This window comes from Saccopteryx leptura, chromosome 4 (genome assembly GCF_036850995.1).
Source record: "Saccopteryx leptura isolate mSacLep1 chromosome 4, mSacLep1_pri_phased_curated, whole genome shotgun sequence".
Lineage (NCBI taxonomy): Eukaryota > Metazoa > Chordata > Mammalia > Chiroptera > Emballonuridae > Saccopteryx > Saccopteryx leptura.
In genome coordinates, this window is record NC_089506.1 from 173,377,686 (window position 1) to 173,398,490 (window position 20,805).

The 20,805-nt window shown below is 41.1% G+C and overlaps 1 protein-coding gene across 1 annotated transcript; it reads right to left on the bottom strand.

Annotated features, from left to right (window-relative positions):
- Positions 1–567: 567 nt before the first annotated feature.
- On the bottom strand, positions 568–15,759 carry CDO1 (cysteine dioxygenase type 1). The gene is made up of 5 exons (XM_066382061.1): positions 15,327–15,759; positions 11,611–11,688; positions 8,531–8,685; positions 3,049–3,218; positions 568–1,603 (listed from the first exon to the last, which is right to left on the bottom strand). Exons 1-5 carry the CDS (start codon positions 15,503–15,505, stop codon positions 1,574–1,576), a joined length of 612 nt encoding a protein of 203 aa, XP_066238158.1. The 5' UTR covers positions 15,506–15,759; the 3' UTR covers positions 568–1,573.
- Between the last annotated feature and the right edge of the window lie 5,046 nt (positions 15,760–20,805).

A 20,805-nucleotide genomic window follows, 5' to 3' on the forward strand; every position in this document is an offset into this window, starting at 1 on the left:
AGGGACAGACGGACCCTCGCCTCACTGACTGATGTCAATGAAAATGCAATGCAGGTCCAGTGTTGCTAGATTCTTTAAATTTTCAGGAAGCAGAAATATATCTTCTTTTTTTATCTCCAGCTTTTAAATGTTGAAAAACAATTCACATTTAAAAACAGACAGGCATACTCAGAGATATTGCAGGTTCGGTTCCAGACTACCGCTATAAAGTGAGCTGTATCTTTTTGCTGGCGGAGGTCCTGCCTTCAATTTGTAATAAACGTTAACATCTGCGAAGTGCGAGAAGGCCAAGTACAATAAAATGACGTATGTCTGTACAGAACCACACACAATTTTTAGGCAAAAGTGGGTATGTTTCCATTTAACACCTCAGGTCCATAGGTCCATAGCTCCAGCCCATTAGTGAACACATGTAAAGCCCCAAAAGTTAAGCTACATTTTATGCATCTTGTGGCTATTTTTACATCATAAAATCATATTTTTCACTATTTTTGGTAGTCTACCCAAATCTAAGGAACTGAATTTTATGAAATTCTTATGAAGTTAAACAAAACACAAAACTTTAAATTGTGTTAAAGTTCAGTTTTATTAAAATCATTTGGGCATTTCAGAGCAGTACAAAAATCTCTGACTCTGACCACTTGACACACCAGACATGAGTTTGTTTTTGGTTTGTTGTGGGTTAGGGTACATGTACTTTTCTAAATCCTCTGCCCTTCATTCCATTAGCAAATGCCAAAGTACCTTAAATTTTTTTATCTACAACACACTATTACCGTATTTCCCCATGCTATGTATAAGATGCACCTTAATTTTGGGGCCTGAAACTTGAAAAAAAAAATTACATAAAGTTATTGAACTGAAGTTTTATTCATCATAAAACTTATACAACTCCTTATCACTGTCAAAACTCCCATCCATTAGCTTGTCCTCATCTGTGTCTGACGATGAGTCACTGTCTTCATATATCGCCTCGTCCTCAGTTCCATCTATGGCATTTGAAATGCTACCATGCACCCAGTTTTTAAACCCCAAATTTTTCAAAATGGGGCCCATCTTATACATGGGAAAATATGGTATTTATAGAATAAGAATTTGTAAAACATGATTGAAAAAATAAAGTGCAGATTCAAAAAATTCTCTTCAAATATTAAGAACATACAAAGTATACTAAAAACATCTACATTTAGTCATCCAAGTCATAAGGTAGGCATTTGATGTTTGTAATTTCTTGTTTTTATTTATTGCTAACTACAGTTCAGAGACCAAAGTATTTCCCAAAGCTATAAAAAACCTTCACTGACATTCCCGGAAGGGTCCCGATGGATTTAGAAACTAAAACCAGGAGAGCACCTAATTTGGCCTTTAAAATCACGTCTTTTTCTTCTTTACTGGGATTTTTCCTCTGTAGTAGCTCAGGGCACTATTTGTTTACTTAGTGCCCTGTAATTAGCATCTGCCTTACAGGAGATCTAAGTATTGGCTTTGTAAAGTGTATTACTGAACAGCAAATGGTGGGAGGCTTCCTGTCCAAGGCAAAACTTTCGGCAGACCTTAGAGAGTTTGGTGCTCCTTAGTTATTCTCCAGTGATCCTGGAGTTATCTGTAAGAAAGATAAAAAGAAGGTTGTGTAAGATTCTTCATATTAGACATTTCAGCTTGTTCTAAATAGTCCTGCTTTCTTATCAGTGTGTGAAAACTCAGCTATGGCAATGGAGTCCTCTTGTTTTATTTCTGCCATAAAAGTAGCTCTTGGGGATCAAAAAGCAGAAAACAAAGCAGGACAATCACTGGAGAAGATTCTGCCCTATCTTCCCTCAAAGGCTGTACTTGCATCAGATTTATGAGAATCCTTTTGTCTTTACATTCCCCTAAATGCCAATGTACTTCACCTCGGCTAGAAGACTGCCGTACTACATTACTACTGGTTGCCTTATTATCTTTAGGTGGAAACACTTGCTCCTCAAGGGAAACATATTATCACAGTCTATTCTCATTTATTTGTAGTCTGAATAGCATGACTTCTCCAAAAAAAAGCAACTTGGGCCTGACGATGTGGTGGTGCAGTGGATAGAGTGTGGGATTAGAATGCTGAGGACTCAGGTTCAAGCACCGGCTCACCAGCTTGGGTGTGAGGTCACTGGCTTGAGCGTGGGATCATAGACATGACCTTGGGCTGGCTTGAGCCCCAGGTCACTGGCTTGAGCAAGGGGTCACTCACTCTGCTGTAGTCCCCTCATCAAGGCCCATATGAGAAAGCAATCAATGAACAACTAAGGTGCTGCAACAAAGAATTGATGTTTTTTATCTCTCTCCCTTCCTCTCTGTCGATCCCTATCTGTTTCTGTCACATACACACTCACACACACACACACAAAGCAATCTGGCAATGGAAACAGGCAAGTTTCTTTATTTCTACCATTGGAATAGGATCTCAAACTTTGCGAAGGTTAACTCTGCAAGTTATTTGTGTTGTTCCAGTAAATTAGACCTATAAATATCAAGTCATAGCAGAAGTTATATCAAATAAGTTCTACTCTTATTTCCCTAATAAATAAAACCAATAATTTAGAAATGAGCATATATTTTCAACACACACTGGAAACATTCTCAATAATTCTTTGCTTCCAATTTAAGTTTATTTATAAATTGAAAATACAGTTTTGCCTGACCTGTGGTGGCATAGTGGATAAAGCATGAACTTTGAACACTGAGGTTGCCGGTTTGAAACCCCGGGTTTGCCTGGTCAAAGCACATATGAGAAGCAACTACTACAAGTTGATGTTTCCTGCTCCTCTCTCTCCCCCATTTCTTTCTCTCTCCTATCTCCAAAATCAATAAATAACATTTTAAAAAAAGAAAATAGAGCCTCTAAAGTTAAAGAAAAGAATTAGGACATAAGGGGACTGTCCCCTAAGTTAAGGTTTATCTAAACTTCAATTCATAAAATAATCAAATAATACCTAAAACAAACAAAAAGCAATGCATACAGTATAATGTTGCTAACCCACAAAGCTCTTAAATCTAAGAGAGAGAAATTATACTTACAAATGGAGTCCTGATTCCAAATTTGCTATAGAATGTCATGGTGACTTTGTTTTTATGTCCTGTTCTTTGGTCAAAGGCATGACATGTATCAAAAGGTGGGCTGTACAAGTGAAGGCTCACAGCAGGTTCTGTATGGCTGGTATTTTCTACTCGATGTAAGCCAATGGAATCTAAACAACATCCAGAAAGAATAGATGAGGACTTTAAATGGTAGGTGTAGGTAAATATTTTGTCAATCATCAAACATCATAAATCAATTGGGTACATAATGGAACTTCTCATTAAAAAAGCCATATGCACTATATTTTTTTTCAAAACCTCCTACAGCTTCAGTAAAAGAATAACAAAGGCATCAAAATTCAAAGAAAATGGAAAAAGAAAAACATTTTAATAAAAATTTAAAAGCTTGAATGTACAACTGACTCTTGAACAACATGGACATTAGGGGTGCTGACTCCCACTCCCCACAGTCAAAAATTCACATATAAGTTTTGACCCCCCAAAACTCGTTGTCCCACAGTATCTGTGGGAGAATTGGTTACAGGACCCCCTGTGGATACAAAAATCTGAGGAAGCTCAAGTCCCCTGTATAAAATAGCATACACCAATGCATACAGTCAAGACTCTACATCCGTGAACTTCCAACCTCAGTGAACTTCCAACCTCAGATTGAAAGCATTATTTATTGAAAAAAAAATCTGTGTAAGTGTGGACCCATGTAGTTCAACCTGTACTGTAGATGGATGGCTTTGCAGAAGAGAGAAAGCTAAATACTCATCTACACATGGGGATGGCCAAGAAATAACCTGATTTATATTGTGAACCTCCCAAACAGCTCAGAAATTAGCAGCATGGGTATTTCTGGAAATGAGGATGACAATGGGGCTAAAAGTACAAGAACTGGTGAAAGCCTATTTCAGTGGAGTCTCACATCCCTTTCACCACTTCTCCCTCTCCTTCTCCCTGGTAGAGATCTGAGATCTATTCTCTAGAAAGAAGGTAATAGATGAACTCAGGACAGGTGAAAATCAGGTGACTGAAGTGAAAATTTACATATTGAATGGGAAGAGCCCCTCTTTCTTCACCACCTAGCTGCCAGAATGCTGCCAGACAGGATTTTTTTTTTCTCCAGCAGGAGATAGGAAACAGCTTCTCAGGGTATCTGACTGGCTCAGAACAAAGCCCGAAGGACACTGCCATTGGTTGTTCCTCAAGGAAAGAGCTCTGCCAGATTATTCTAGGGTGAAGTCCAGTGTTAAGAGCTACCAGCTTATTTTTTTTTTTTTTGGTCCCTGGTTTTTAAATATTAGCACACAGCCAAGGTCACCAGACATTTGAGTAAATCCTCTAGTACAAACATAGAGGCCAGGGCAACCTAACAAAAAGCAACTAGAAACAGAAACAATTCAGGAGAAGATTTAAAAAACAAATGTATCTAATATCCTCAGAGATAAGAAAAAAAAATTATAAAAGGACCAGAGATTGTAGAAATAAAAACATGAATAGAAAGGCTGGAAGAAAAACTGAGGACGCTGAGGAAGACTCAAAGAACAAAAGAACAAAGGTAGGGCCCTGGCCGGTTGGCTCAGCGGTAGAGCGTCGGCCTAGCGTGCGGAGGACCCAGGTTCGATTCCCAGCCAGGGCACACAGGAGAAGCGCCCATTTGCTTCTCCACCCCTCCGCCGCGCTTTCCTCTCTGTCTCTCTCTTCCCCTCCCGCAGCCAAGGCTCCATTGGAGCAAAGATGGCCCGGGCGCTGGGGACGCCTCTGTGGCCTCTGCCCCAGGCGCTGGAGTGGCTCTGGTCGCAACATGGCGACGCCCAGGATGGGCAGAGCATCGCCCCTGGTGGGCAGAGCGTCGCCCCTGGTGGGCGTGCCGGGTGGATCCCGGTCGGGCGCATGCGGGAGTCTGTCTGACTGTCTCTCCCCGTTTCCAGCTTCAGAAAAATGAAAAAAAAAAAAAAAAAAAAAAGAACAAAGGTAGAAAATAAAAAAGAAAAAAAATAAATCAGAGGCAGTTTGAAATCAAATAACCTGACAACATTTTCTTGAATGGAAGAACATTAATTTCCAGATGAAAGAACGCACTGAGTGGGTACCCAGCACAATGAATGAGGGTTATGAAACACAGTACATGTCTATCATACTGGGGACAGAGAAAATATGAAAGAGATCTCAAAAGTTTCTAGAAAGAAAAAACGGCTTCATAGAAAGACCTGAGAATCAGAATGACACCAGGCTTTCATCAAGACTGAGAACTAAGACAAGGCATTACCTTCTTCATAGTTCTGAGAGAATATGATTGTCAAGTCATAATTCCATATCCAGCTAAATTATCAATCATGTTACAAGGGTTGAATAAAGAGATTTTTAGATATAGATCTCAAAAACTTTGTTTCCACATATCCTTTCTCATAGAGTCCCTGGAGGATATGCTCCTCTAAAACAGAAGCCTGGACCAAGAACGAAGCAGACATGAAAACTGGAAACAAGGGGATTAGCAAAAGAAGATGGTAAAGGGAAAGCCTGGGTGATGTGAGGGGACCCCCGGATGACAGCTGAGCGCTGGCCTAGAGATCACCCAACCCCCACTCGAGCCGGTCTAAAGGCCCTGGCGAGATGTCTCAAAGAAGATTAAAGTAAAGAAATAATGACAAAGTACATGATTTTTAAAAAATATGCTGAGAAATTTGTAGTTAGGAGAGAATATGAAGACTAATCAAGGAAGGAATGCAGTATAATTGGTGTACTTTGGCCTTATGCTTTGAGATCTAGCTCCATGAGCTTGCATGATAAAGAGCAAAACCTAGAAACAGAGGACTTAGGCTCTGCTCCCAGCAAGACCACCTTTAAACAACTCCCAACTTCTAGAATCCTGTTTTCCTCACTCCTAAAAATGGGGCCTAATTCTCAGGTCTGTAAACTCTTTAATTCTGTAACTTACTGCTTTCATAATATACTGGCTTAAGCACAATTCTGTACAAAAGTTCAACATTCTTAAGAACTGACTGCCCTTATACAAATTAATTATTTGTTTCTCCAATTACAAGTACATACACCAGCCACTGCATGCTAGACAATAATGGAAGCAAAGGCCCTGCATACACTAGTTACTTGTCCTTTAGAGAAACTCAAGGCTCATGCCTGATCTCAATTGTTAATAATGCTAACATTATTATTGGTCTTTACCTCTTTTCCTTTATCCCCATGGTGTAATCTCTGTCACAGTAATTCTGAACTTGGTGATACTTACGGACACCAGTTTGATCCTGGCCATGTCCCCCTTTCGCCTACTACAATGGTCTGTCTTCTTGTCCCAGTTCTCCCTTTCCGCCATCCAATACTGCATACTGCTACCATATGGATCAAGATAGTCCCAAATAAAGTTCTGCTGACCAAAGCACGATCTTACTTTAAGCTGGTCTTGGAGTCCTGGGACTGATCTCCCTTGCTCTTCCACCAGTCGTGTCCAAACCTGTTTTTCCTTCTTCCCTCCAGGGGACCATTCCTGACTAGTTTTTATGTTTTGCAATGACTGTGCCTTAACTCATTCTCTTCCCTGTATTTAAAACATCCTTCCCTCTGACTAGTTATCTATTGGCACTCCTACTCCTGCATCTGTAAAAATCAAAGGTTGTAAATTTGTGATTTTCGACCATATGGGTAATTAGTCTACACAAATCTTTAGCTTACCCCCCCCCCCCCCCAATATTTTATCAATTGGCAAAATTTCCCACAAAAATCACTTTCCCACCTCTGTGGAAAAAAGAAGTCAGAATGATCTTGCTGGAGCTGGTGCCCGCTGTGCCCCCTGGCTTGCACACATCAGTTCCCACAGCCTTATTTCCAGGCTGCAGCACTCACTGACCTTCTTTGCCTGGCTCTAGACTCTTCACATAGTAGACTCTTCACCTATTCATCAAGATCTAATCTACTTTCACAAGGACCTGTGACTAGCTGAAGGTAATTACTCTAAAAGGCTTTTTGCTTTATTGTGAGTTATATGGACAACAAATTTGTACTTGAAAATCTGGTGTGCCTCATATACACATATATATAGCAACCCTCAAATAAGAGTTTCCCGCTATATAAGAAACTTACACCTTGTGATTTGCGCATAGAAGGACAAATTTCCCATACAGTACCTCCTCTTTGTCTGCTGTTTCAGTTACCTACAGTCGGCCATGGCTTGACTATCTTAAGTGGAAAATTCCCAAAATAAATAATTCATGCTTTAAATTATGTGCTGTTCTGAGTAGCGTGATAAAATCTCCCACTCTATCCCAACCAGACGGGAATCACCCTTCATCCAACCTGCTGTAGAGACTCTCTGCCCTTTGGTCACTTGGTAGGCATCTCAGTTATCAGATCAGTTATCAGATATTGAGAGAAAACTCATTTACATAACTTTTATTATAATGTACTATTATATTTTATCACTAATCATTGTTTTTAACTCTCTTACTATGCCTTATTTCTCAGTTAAACTTTATCATAGGTATGTATGCATAGGAAAAAAACATAGTATATATTGGGTTCAATACTGACCAGTTTCGGGTATCCACTGGGAGTCTATGAATGTATTCCTCCATAGATAACAAAGGACTACTGTATAATCTGACCTTTCTAAGTACATTCTGAAACTAATGAACAAATTTAGGTCAAGTATCAAGACCAATACTTGACTTTAAAGAAGAGCCTGCTTTGCCAGAAAAAAATCTAATATTCTATTGTACGTGAGTGGGGTGGCTACCAATTCAGAGTATGGCCTTTGGAAACAAATTGTTTTAAGTTCAAATCCTGGCTGCCACTTAAAAGTTGAATTACTTGAATAAGTTATTTAATCTTCCTCTGTGTTGGAATCTCATCTAAAATTGGGGAAAAAATTATCTCATATAAACTTAACAAGCTTTCTGGAAAGTTACTATCCCCTTTAAGAATACAAATGATCATCACTGCCTCTCCTAAAAATTATATGGCTTTCCCATAACACATTTAGGGAAAGAGTAAATTCTTGGTGAAAGATCTATAAATCACTGCTAAATAATATGCTTTGTAAAGTTCCCCTTGAGAATGCTCTTCTACGTATGTGATATGTGTTCTAGAAAAACAGGGACTAGCTAGCATTCACAACTACTCCCAGAACATTTCTTTACATTTTCTGACACAAAGACTAGTATTTCTACCTTTATTAAAAGACTCTACATACATAAATCCATATTTGATTCTAACTGTCCTAAGACTTGGCAGGTAAATGACTTTTCAGCCAGCACTAATGTGCACTATGTGTTTCTAGTAAGTGATTCCAATCCAGATGCACAACTTTAAAAAGCAGAGCCCACTGCTTTCAGGTTCTTTCCCAGGTATTTGACATCATGACTCTATGATCCAACTTCCATTTCACATTTGTAAGAAATCAGTATTTCAGATGAGAGCTCAAGGTTTTTCCCACTTGCTCTTAGAAAAAGGTACTGGATGTTACCATTGATGTAGGCACACTGGTTTTCCCTCAAGATTCTTTCAGACTTCTTGATCATCTCATCAGACTTCTTGTCAGGCCAGGCAAATAAAGTCTCCTTTAGATTTCCCTGCAGCATCTTCAGAAAGCAGTGGGAGTTGGTGTGATCATGGATACTGCTATATACACACAAAATAACAACGGAACTCAGTCTATGGTCCAGTACCCAGACCTACAGTAACCGTTCGCCCAGAGCTTACAGCTGCACATCGTCACTAGGACATCTCCCAGGATAAAATCCAATTCAGCTGCATCTTTAAATGTCACCAATTTATAATTTAACATTGTTCAAGATAAATAAAATGTCTTCCATATCAATGCATAGAAGGGATACAGTTTTCATGCATACTCTCTCCTAAAGAACAGTTCATTTTTTTCAAACCTTGTTGTAATGCTATTTCATCAGAGAAACACAAAACCAGAAACCTTTTATCTTCTTCAAGATAGAGCTTTAAACAACTCAGTGAAGCTAGGCTAAAACTAGATTATAAAATTACACTGAAGAAATTTTAGAAAGGACAAAAATAATCATTGCATCACACTGAGATGATCATTTAACATTTAATGATTTTCCCCAGGAATTTTCTTTGTTATCCTTTCTTTCGGGGACAAAGGTATATGTAGCTATTACCACCACCTTAAAATTATACTGTAATGTATATAGAATGCTAATATTTTGTAGGCTTAGAGCAGGGGTAGTCAACCTTTTTATACCTACTGCCCACTTTTGTATCTCTGTTAGTAGTAAAATTTTCTAACCGCCCACCGGTTCCACAGTAATGGTGATTTATAAAGTAGGGAAGTAACTTTACTTTATAAAATTTATAAAGCAGAGTTACAGCAAGTTAAAGCATATAATAATAATTACTTACCAAGTACTTTATGTCGGATTTTCGCTAAGTTTGGCAGAACAAATCTTTATAAAACAACTTACTATAGTTAATCTATCTTTCTATTGATACTTTGGTTGCTCCGCTACCACCCATCATGAAAGCTGGAACGCCCACTAGTGGGCGGTAGGGACCAGGTTGACTACCACTAGTTTTGAGTATCCTACTTGTGATTACATCCCAATATTCATGGGGAAAAAAAGTAAATTTGATCTGGGGAAAGAATTTATTCATATAATCTTAAATAGTATTTTAGTTTATTGAGTAGGACTACCTATGTATGGGTTAAAATACACAGCTCACAAAAATTAGGGGATCAGGGAACATGTAGATATTCTAGCACTTTCAGCCTTTTGTACAGTGCATTTTCACCAATGAAATAAAAGTTGATTTTGCATCTCATTTGCAAAATCAAACAACTTTCTTTGACTTGTTTGCTTTTCTGATGTTCTTGTTTAATAAAAGAAATCAGCCCTGGCCGGTTGGCTCAGTGGTAGAGCGTCGGCCTAGCGTGCGGAGGACCCGGGTTCGATTCCCGGCCAGGGCACACAGGAGAAGCGCCCATTTGCTTCTCCACCCCTCTGCCGCGCTTTCCTCTCTGTCTCTCTCTTCCCCTCCCGCAGCCAAGGCTCCATTGGAGCAAAGATGGCCCGGGCGCTGGGGATGGCTCTGTGGCCTCTGCCTCAGGCGCTAGAGTGGCTCTGGTCGCAACATGGCGACGCCCAGGATGGGCAGAGCATCGCCCCCTGGTGGGCAGAGCGTTGCCCCTGGTGGGCGTGCCGGGTGGATCCCGGTCGGGCGCATGCGGGAGTCTGTCTGACTGTCTCTCCCTGTTTCCAGCTTCAGAAAAAAAAAAAATAAATAATAAAAATAAATAAATAAATAAATAAAAGAAATCAAATGCTTTTTATTGCTTCATATTTGTTTTGAAATATTCCCTAATTTTTGTGAGCCATACATATGAACTACATATATTTTTGGCATTTATTTCATATGTTGAATTCTATTAGCCCACATATGTACCACAGAAAAAACTTGTTTCCTAAATCCACAGAACATAGTTTTACTCTTGATACATAATCTACTTTGAAAAAATATTGAGAGAATGTGTGAAAACTATTCCACTCCATGAGTACATATATGAGTACATATTCTTTGGTCCTAATTTGCCAAAGTCTTGTAACTTTACGTTTCCTTTCTCCCATCAAAAATGGGTCTGGGCTCAGTGGTAGAACATTGGCAGGGTATGTGGACGTCCTGGGTTTGATTCCCAGTCAGGGCACACAGGAGAAGCACCCATCTGCTTCTCCACCCTTCTCCCTCTCCTTTCTCTATGTCTCTCTCTTCCCCTCCCGCAGCCAAGGTTCCACTGAAGCAAAGTTGGCCTGGGTGCTGACGATGGCTCCATGGCCTTCGCCTCAGGTGCTAGAATGGCTCCGGTTGCATCGGAGCAATGGCCCAGATGGGCACAGCATCGCCCCCTAGTGGGCATGCAGGGTGGATCCTGGTCGGGTGCATGCAGGAGTCTGTCTCTCTGCCTCCCCGCTTCTCACTTTAGGAAAAGCCAAAAAAAAAAAAAAAAAAGGTCTGGATTATTGTCTTCACTATTCTCAAAAGATTGAGAATAATCTGTTGAAAGAGATAATACTCAATTGGAAACAACACTGGCAAATGTTTAAGGACATTTAAGGAACCAAGTTTCAAAGAATTGGTATTAGTTAAGTTGTTTATAATTACTTTATTATAAACAAAGTAAATAATAAACTTGAAGTAGAAAGAAATTTTCTGTTTTTGTGAACTGTTTTTCTAACTCCAAATCTGGAATTTGAGTCTATGGTCCCACGATTATTTACACACTTCAAAATACCACAAAAATCAAGTTTTAGCACATTATCATAAAAGTATGGAGAGAGAATATGTTAAACTAGTTAGCACCTATTTGATGGATGATTCATTTGGAGGCTGGTTTTGATATGCATGGTGTATGTCTAAACACTTCATGCTAATTATCGTGATATTTTCAGTTGGGATTAGGGGACAAATAATTATAAAATGAGGTTACTGCTTTCAAGACTTGTGGCCAGCCAGCACCATATATTTCATACACTGGAACAGATACTCTAATAAATATCTGCAAATGAAGAGCTGTATTACCTGCCATGTCCTTCACCCCAACATAGAATCATTAGATTGAATTTTCCATTTCCTTGATCAACAAGATTTCGGGTGTACCTAAAAAGAATGTATTTAGAAGTTTAAATCTGGTTGATGAAATAAGCACTAGGAAAAATAAATGTATCACAAAGTATCATTCATTTACAGATTTACCATTTCTACCTCTAAGCAACTCCGAATGTGGTTTTCTAATTAGAAATCCAGCACAAAAGAAAAATATTTTTCTAAGTTCATTTTGCACATTTTACTATTATCAATCACTGCTTTTACAGCTGTTGCATTTAAATTAATGGCATTAAAAAATTAACAGGAAAATGAAAAGTAAATTTCATTATTCTCCATGTGTTTGCATCAAACTGATAAAAATAAATAAATAAACAAAAGTTTCTCACAGAAGTATTTGCAAAGTGCATTAGTGCTCTAGGCAAGATTGTTGCTATTGTTTGTTCCGTCTTTTCCCTCAGGTAGGCTAAACCTGAACTTGGGAAACAAGGTTTTATTAAATAGCTGTTCTAGAATTCTTAGTTTTACTATTGCCCAGATACAAACCACATGCAAAAGCATCCCTAAAGAAAAGTCCTCTATAAAGAGGGTGGGGGTTGATCTAACTACAAGAACATAGGAGACTACATTAGGAAAGTTACTAACACTCTAAACATTTTACAATGATGATAAAACAGTAATAAGTTAAACTAAACTAAAATAAATCCTGAATCAAAACAACCACACCATCAGAAAAAAACAAAACAAAACAACTTTGAAGTTTCTATTGGTCCAACAACAGGTACTAATGATGTCATCTAATTAGCAAAGTTTGATAATTATGACATTCATTTAGACTGTCACTTTTAAAGGAAGCAACCTTGACCCCATTTCTGGGGCAGTGTTTGTGCTTATGGTTACCTGTTCACTTACATCCTACACGTCCATTTCTCTCTCTGGCTGAAGGCCAGGTGCTGGCAGATCACTGACAGAGGTGTTTAGTAAATGCTCTTCAGATCTAGTCAGTCATCCTCACTTTGTAGCCCTGTTGACCTAGCAAGAGGTTGTGCATGTGGCCTTTAATTCACAGTAAATCTGGTTCCCATACCAGCATTCTAATTCTACTCCCACCAGTCTTAGGGCAGTCCCTCTTGCTTCTCTGGGGCTTCTTTCCGAGAATTCACTGTTTGGCCCACACTGGAACGCATTCTGTTTGGTTCTTATGCAATGGCCTTCCTGAGGTCAGAGATCAGAATCTTTCACAGTGCTTGAGCACTTATTATACACAAAAAATGCTTTCAAACTGATTTCTACTCTTCCTTCTCCCTCCCTCTCTCCTCCCCCAAACACCCACCCAGGATTGCACCTATTATCTTAATGAACTATATCTCAGATACCTGTGGAATAGATAAATCCAAGTGGCTGCATTTCAAATGGTTTAGAGCTTGTCAGCCAAGATAAATTCAAGGCCTCTATAAATGTCCTGTTCTAAAGATTAATTTCACTTGATCAATATCACTAGGCAGAAGAAAACTATTATGTCACCATATGTCTACAAAAAGTTTAATATGGTTTAGAGTGTGGGCTCTGGAACAATAATCCTAATTTGAATCCTGGTGCTACTTCTTGAAAGAAGTATGATCTTGTGCTGTTAATCCAAACTTAAAAAAAATTTTTTAATTTGTTGATTTTAGAAAGCGAGAGAGGGAGGAGAGAGCATGAGAAACATCAACTGAAGTTGTTTCACTTTAGTTGCTCATTGATTGATTATCCTAAGTGCCTTGACAGAAAGTGGGTGTGTGTGTGTGTCAATCAGAGCTAGTGACCCCTTGCTCAAGCCAATGACCTTTGGGCTCAAGCCAATGACCTTGGGATCATGTGGATGATCAGACACTCAAGCCTGTCATTTCCGGGTTTCCAACCAGGGACCTCAGTGTTCTGGGTCCATGCTCTATCCACTACACCACTTGACCACCGGTCAGGAAGTAATTCAAACCATTTTTTTTTTTTTTGTATTTTTCCGAAGCTGGAAACGGGGAGGCAGTCAGACAGATTACCGCATGCGCCCGACCGGGATCCACCCGGCACGCCCACCAGGGGGCGATGCTCTGCCCATCCTGGGTGTCGCCATATTGCGACCAGAGCCACTCTAGCGCCTGAGGCAGAGGCCAAGGAGCCATCCCCAGCGCCCGGGCCATCTTTGCTCCAATGGAGCCTTGGCTGTGGGAGGGGAAGAGAGAGACAGAGAGGAAGGAGAGGGGGAGGGGTGAAGAAGCAGATGGGCGCTTCTCCTGTGTGCCCTGGCCGGGAATCGAACCCGGGACTTCCGCACGCCACGCCGACGCTCTACCATTGAGCCAACCGGCCAGGGCCAGTAATTCAAACTTTTTATTGCCTAACATCTCTCACCTGTAAAATAGGGGTAAGAATGGTACCAATCTCATAAGGCTGTCAAGGTAAATGAGTAACGTGTAAAGTGACTGGAAGAGAACCTGCCCCATAACAAAGGCCTCAATTACTTGGAGCTATTGGTTAAATCAAAAACTAGATTCTGGTAATTTCTGGCAGCCACAGAAGGACCTTACCATGAACTGAACTGACAGGAACCAAAGGAATTTCCTAGAGCCACTTGCAAGTGGAAAATGGGATCCTAGATAGATTTCACTTTATTTCAAATCCTAAAATACAGTTTAAACAGTTCCTTCCAACAAAACTCTACTGAACGCCCTAAGTATGTTTAGCGAAATAACAGAGAAACTGCTTCCAAGAAAAGCTTAAATCTTTACCTATTCTTCTCTTTCAACTGTCCCCCTAACCCAACTAACTATAAAGACTTTAGTGCTAGCTACTCTTTGGAATGATTAAATTTATTTCTGGCCCCAAGAGGATTCTCAGCGATTCATTTTTACTCAATCACCAAGCCAGCGCTGGAAAGAACCAGGCCTCCCCAGGCATCTCCAGTCTAGCTGGGAAGTAGAGGTCTTCAATTTGCATGCCAGACCCTCAGAAGTAAGTAGTGTAAGAGAAAGCATATGGCTTGGGGGGAGGGGTGGGAGTGAAAGAGAGACAGTCGTTTACTTTGAGAACCCGACAATGTGTTTAAATAAAACCGAAGTCCGGGAAGTTGAACTAGTTTGGGAAAGGGTGCGCCACAAATTGAAAAAGAGCAGATGACAACTCCCAAGACGCAAAAATGCCAGTTGGTAGGTGTCTGGTTGCAGACGAGCGAGGATGACCGATGGAGAACTGATGTCGGGGGACTGTGTCCTCGCCGTTACCCCTTTCTCTGGATAGCTAATGTGCTAGGAGCAGCACCCTCCGTTAGTCCCGCCAGGCGGTTCCCCGGGGCACTGCTCCCGAGGCCGGGAGGAGGAGTGGCAGTTTGGAAGCTGAGAAACTGACACGTGAGAAGAGAATAGAAAACTGGATGCACGGTGGGCTCCCCTCCCTAGGCCGAACCTTGCAAGATCAACCTTCAGCCAAAAGCGCGGAGGGGAGGTGGAGCGGGGCAGCCCGCGGTGAAGGCAGCGCAGGGCTGGGGTGCGGCAACTGGCCTGCGGGGCGGGGAGCGTGGGCGCGATGCGGCCCGCACTTTCCCCAGCAAGACGCGCTTCCCCCCCACGCCCGCTCCTCCGCGGGCTCCGAAAGTCGGCGCCACCAGGCTTTGAGGGCCGCGCCGAGACCCTCAGCGGGCAGGGCTGGGGCGGGCTCACCTGTACTGGTCGTATTTGGCATACTCTGCCCACTCGGTGGGGTCACTCTCGTAGGCTTCCATGACGGCCTGCACCTCCTCCACATTGACTTCCTCGCCCGCGAAGAGCTGGTGCAGGATGTGGATCAGATCGGCTAGCGTCCGTGGCTTTAGCACCTCGGTCTGCTCCATCGTCTGCATAGGTGGCGGCGCGCCTTTCTCACTGCTGGGCTTCGGCGAGGGAGCTGAGCAAGCCTAGGAATCGGGCACGGGGAACTCTAGCTGCCAGCCAGCCAGCTACACACACAAAACCCCCAGACCCTTGAGAGCCACAGCTTCAAGAGTCCCTGGCCAAGATTATCGAGAGGCACCCCACACTAGGGGGCCGCAGAGAATCTGGGCTTGCCAGGAGACGAAACAAATCGGCACCAAATCTGCAGGGTTTAGCCTCCCGGGCCCTTTTTAAGCTCTCGGAGTCAGCAGGAATGTACCAATGGCCCTCGGAGGGTGGGGAGAGGCCGGGTGCGACCTGAGGTAGGTGGTGGAGGCAGCGAGAGCGTGCGCGCAAGGCTCGCGCACTTAGCGTAAGCCCTCTGAGTAGTCCAGCCCTCCCAGGAGACTTCGCCCCGGAATCCTAGCATTCGCGGGGTGCTGCGCCCAATCTCTCCCCCACCTAACCGGGCGCGTTTTGGCCGCCCACCCCCATCCCTCTCTCTGAGCCCTTCCGTTGAGGTTCTCTGAGGCTCCCCTTTCAGCCGCTGGGGTTCGTGACCAGGGATGCAGACCTCGGGGATCGGGGATTGGGAGAAGACGGCTGGGGGTGGATGCTGAGGAGTGAAGGGGGCCCTTCTTTTCAGAGTTGAGGAATTGTGAAGAGCTTGCGAAGGTTGAGGATGGATTCCACTCTCAAGATGGAGATCTGTTTTTGTCGACTGAAACTATAGATAATATGCTCCAGGCTACATAAAAATAAGTCTAAGTTTTTCTTTAAAAAATTTTAAGTGTACTGTACTGAAAGTACATTTTGATAAAGGAGAGTTGGCAGTCGAGCAAAACTAGTAAAACCATGGGAAGCCTCTTAGATTTCAAAATCAAACGTTACCTAAAAAAGATTCCCTGCAAAGACCTGATGTTTTAATTCATGGTGATTGGAAATGCTATGTTTTTCTTCCCAATGCAGTCATTTAAAGGGTTCTAATTAAACACTTTAAATCCTTCATATCTAGGCAAGTGGTTGAAGGAGCCTACTGGTAATACTTGGAAGGAAACGCATTTCTATGTTCTGAATAGCACTTCGCGTACTTAGAGAACAATGAAAATTAATTATGATTGAAAATAAAAATGTGAGGACAAAAGAAATGCAATATATCAGTAGATACCTCTTTCTCATGAATGGACCCAGGGAATAATTTGGACTCAAGGTTATTAGCCATCTAGACTCCTGGAAGACTAGTCTGGTTTTTCTAGACTTTCAATGTATTATATACAGTAGCGAGTACACAAAAGTTTATTCTTGTATTACAATTATTGTATTATTTGTCGTATTTTGTATCCTTATGATTTATCTCTCAGGTGATGATGGCTGGTAATTTAACCTACTTTTGCCCAACCCTTTATGTCTGTGTTTATATACTGTATAAATGTACTTGTGCTAACAATGTTCTGAGGAAGTACAATCAGCACTGCTCGGAAAAGGCTTTGGGTAGAAAACATGCCTTTTGTGATGTGTTGCAAAGAGAGGCTCAGCAACATAAGTGGAATACATAGATCCAGAGAGATAGTTCCACCGTATTCTGCATTGCCTGGGGGCAATGATTTATACATCTGAAGACAGTCATTGACATGGGGATCCACAGAAGGCAATCAGCGATCTGGAAATATGTATCTATCCATTCAATACATTTTAAAAATCATGTACTACATGCCAGGCTCTGCTCACAAAACTAAGTCTCTGCCCTCAGAGGGCTTATGTTTTAATGGGGGGGGGGCAGGTAGACCCACCAAGAAATATGTATTACATACAGCACACGTGGTGGACACACAAATACTGTATAAAATTTACAATGGAGATAAACTAAAGCGGGGGCGGGGAAGGAGGGTTGACAGTGTTATTTTAGTTCCGGGGAACACTCTGTATGGTGTGATATTTGAATAGGGACTGAAGCGTGTGAGACGTAGTTTTCTGGGAAAGTTTCCAAGTGGAGGAAACAGTAAGTACAGTCCTAAGATGGTAGCAAACTTAGTTTTTGAGTAATAACATAAATGAATATGGATCTAGATGCAGGGTGTTTAAGTGGGGACTGCCAATCACAGAGGACCTTGTAAGGTCTTCAGCTTTAGCTGATATGGGAGGCTATCTCATCATGTAGCATTTTTTTTTTATCATTTCACATCATCACAAGGGTGAAAAATGTCTGAGACACCATAACTTTTATTATAGAATATTGTTAAAATAGTTCTATTTTATTGTTGTTAAGTCTCTTACTATATCTAATTTATAAATATGTATTAAGGAAACTTTATTGTAGGTATGTGTAATGGAAAAAACATAGTATCTATAGGATTCAGTACTATCCACGGTTTCAGGAATTGGCCTAGGTCAGTGGTCCCCAACCCCCGGGCCGCGGACCGATACTGGTCCGTGGGCCATTTGGTACCAGTCCGCAGAGAAAGAATAATTTTCCGTTTTATTTATATTTAAGTCTGAACGATGTTTTATTTTATTTATTTTTTTATTATTCATTTTAGAGAAGAGGGGGAGAGACAGAGAGAGAAGAGAGAGAAACACAGGGAGAGAGAAGGGGGGGGGGAGGAGCAGGAAGCATCAACTCCCATATGTGCCTTGACCAGGCAAGCCCAGGGTTTCGAACCAGCTCGATGTCTGACCTGTGGTGGCGCAGTGGATAGAGCGTCGACCTGGAAATGCTGAGGTCGCAGGTTTGAAATCCTGGGCTTGCCTGGTCAAGGCACATATGGGAGTTGATGCTTCCTGCTCCTCCCCCCCTTCTCTCTCCCTGTCTCTCTCTCTCTCCTTTCTAAAATGAATAAATAAAATAAAATTTTTTTTTTAAAATAAATAAATAAAAAATGACCAAATTCCCTCTGTTACATCCGTCTGACTCACTCTTGACGCTTGTCTCGGTCACGTGATTCATTTATCTGTACCACCCTAAAGGCCGGTTCATGAAAATATTTTCTGACATTAAACCAGTCCGTAGCCCAAAAAAGGTTGAAGACCACACTGCCCTAGGTCATGGGTAAGGGGAGACTACTGTATGCAAATTTCCTTTACTGTTTTCAAAATTAAATCATACTTTAAAAGCCACACTTCATTTCATTCACTCAATATATGATCAATTACTGGTTAAATATGTGTAAGGAAATGTACCATTATGTGTGTGGGCACCTGATAAAAAAACAGAAAAGTCCTATTTTCAGAAATATAATCATGAAGGGTATTAGACACAATGCTTATAAGATCGTATGCAACAGTGCTATAATAGTGGTAGTTTGCTGTAACTGTTCCTGTGAAGGAGAGAGTACCTCTCCCTGGACTGATTCAGATAAGCTATAGGAAGAGTTAAAATCTGAATTAAAAGCATGATTTTAAGGGGTGTAGGTAAGTGCACTTCCATAACTGAATTACATAAGCAGATGTAAGAACAGAAAAAATAAGGCACCTTCAGGGAACGGTGAATAATCCAGTGCGGATTGAATAATGTAGGGAAATAGTACTTCTAAGACTAAACCTGCTGTACTGCTTTCTGAATACTTTATGTGGCCTGTAATTGACTTTCCTGGTGCCAGCCTACCCAGTATAATCCTTGGAAATGAGGTAGAAGCAGCACAAAAGGTGATTTTCATACGCCTTGAACATCGCACTTTCCACTGGGTTACATACAACGAAACTTGATTAATACTATATACATTGAAGGCATAGCCTGCACTTTTCTCAGGTTTCTAGTCTGATTAGAGAGACAATGTTTAAGGCCCCTTCAGGGTTAAAACTTCTAGAAAATCATATTCCAAAAAGTATCCAATCTTATCTTGATTACAAAAATTCTTAGCTTACCTTATATGCTAAATATGAGGAACTCGTTATGAAGTCCTTGGCACAGAAACCTTAAAAAATGGAAGGACAATATTCTAATAATTACATACACTCTGTGCTGTGGATCATCTTTGCACAGTAAGGTAAAGCACGACATTACTGACATCAATTTTCTCATAAACACAGAAAACAAACTAGAACCTGAGGGTTGTTTTCACGCTCCTCCCGCACCAACTTCAACTGCAGTTAACATTTCAAACCAGACATCTGCAAAAATATTTGTGAATTATATATTAGGTTCCAGCCAACCAATAACTTAGGGAGTCTAGGCTTACAACTAAATGTTGCAAAGTTAGAATACAATGATGAATTCTTTGGGTAAGGCTGAAGAGATAATACTGTAAATATGGGTTGAAACAGTGTAATGCCCTATAAAATATTCTTCAAGGTTATGAGGAAAAAAAACAAAGTAAGGTATATGCATATTTAGCTAACCTTAGATTTAATCAACTAATAAGTTCTTTAAATCAGAAATGAACAATTAAATTGATGTCATAAATTCAAACTCAAGTAGTTTTGATTATTGAGACAGTAAACATTTCATTACCTGAAATCTCAGTGGCAAGTTGTTTTTTTGTTTTGTTTTTTGACAGAGACAGAGACAGAGAGAGGGACAGACAGACAGGAAAGGAGAGATGAGAACCATCAATTCTTTGTTGTGGCACCTTAGTTGTTCATTGATTGCTTTCTCATATGTGCCTTGACTGGGGGGCTACAGCAGACCAAGTGACACCTTGCTTAAGCCAGCGACCTTGGGTCCAAGCTGGTGAGCTTTGCTCAAACCAGATGAGCCTGTGCTCAAGCCAGCGACCTTGGGGTTTCGAACCTGGGTCCTCCATGTCCCAGTCCGATGCCAGGGGTCTCCAAACTTTTTACACAGGGGGCCAGTTCACTGTCCCTCAGACCATTGGAGGGCTGCCAAATACAGTGGTCCTCTCACTGACCACCAAAGAGGTGCCCCTTCCAGAAGTGCAGTGGGGGCTGGATTAATGGCCTCAGGGGGCCGCATTGCGGGCCGTAGTTTGGGGACGCCTGCATTGCAACACCGCCTGGTCAGGTGGCAAATTAAGTTAAACACATTTTTTGCTATTTGTTCAATATATATGCATATAAATATATTCATCCTTCAGTAAACTGTAAGTGGACAGAGCAAGAGAACAAATTTTTCCCATTTCCAACCTATCTGACTTGAAAACACTTTCCAGTTTTTAACATATATACAAATTTCTTACCCAGTCTTACAAGATTAACATGCACAATTCAACCTGTATTATTCCAGTGCTAACTACTAGCTGTATTAATTTATTACACAGGAATATTAGGGTAAGGGGACTTAAGACGTCATCCTTGGACAGAAAATGAGAACTGAATAGCGATTTCATCACTGTAA

What these genes read in the sequence shown, in the direction of transcription:
- CDO1 (XM_066382061.1), bottom strand. Translation starts at nt 15,505, where the DNA reads ATGCAGACGATGGAGCAGACCGAGGTGCTAAAGCCACGGACGCTAGCC. An exon ending in GCCAAATACGACCAGTACAG is followed by an intron (nt 11,689 to 15,326) that starts GTGAGCCCGCCC and finishes CATTCTTTTTAG; the next exon opens with GTACACCCGAAATCTTGTTG. An exon ending in TGGGGTGAAGGACATGGCAG is followed by an intron (nt 8,686 to 11,610) that starts GTAATACAGCTC and finishes GTGTGTATATAG; the next exon opens with CAGTATCCATGATCACACCA.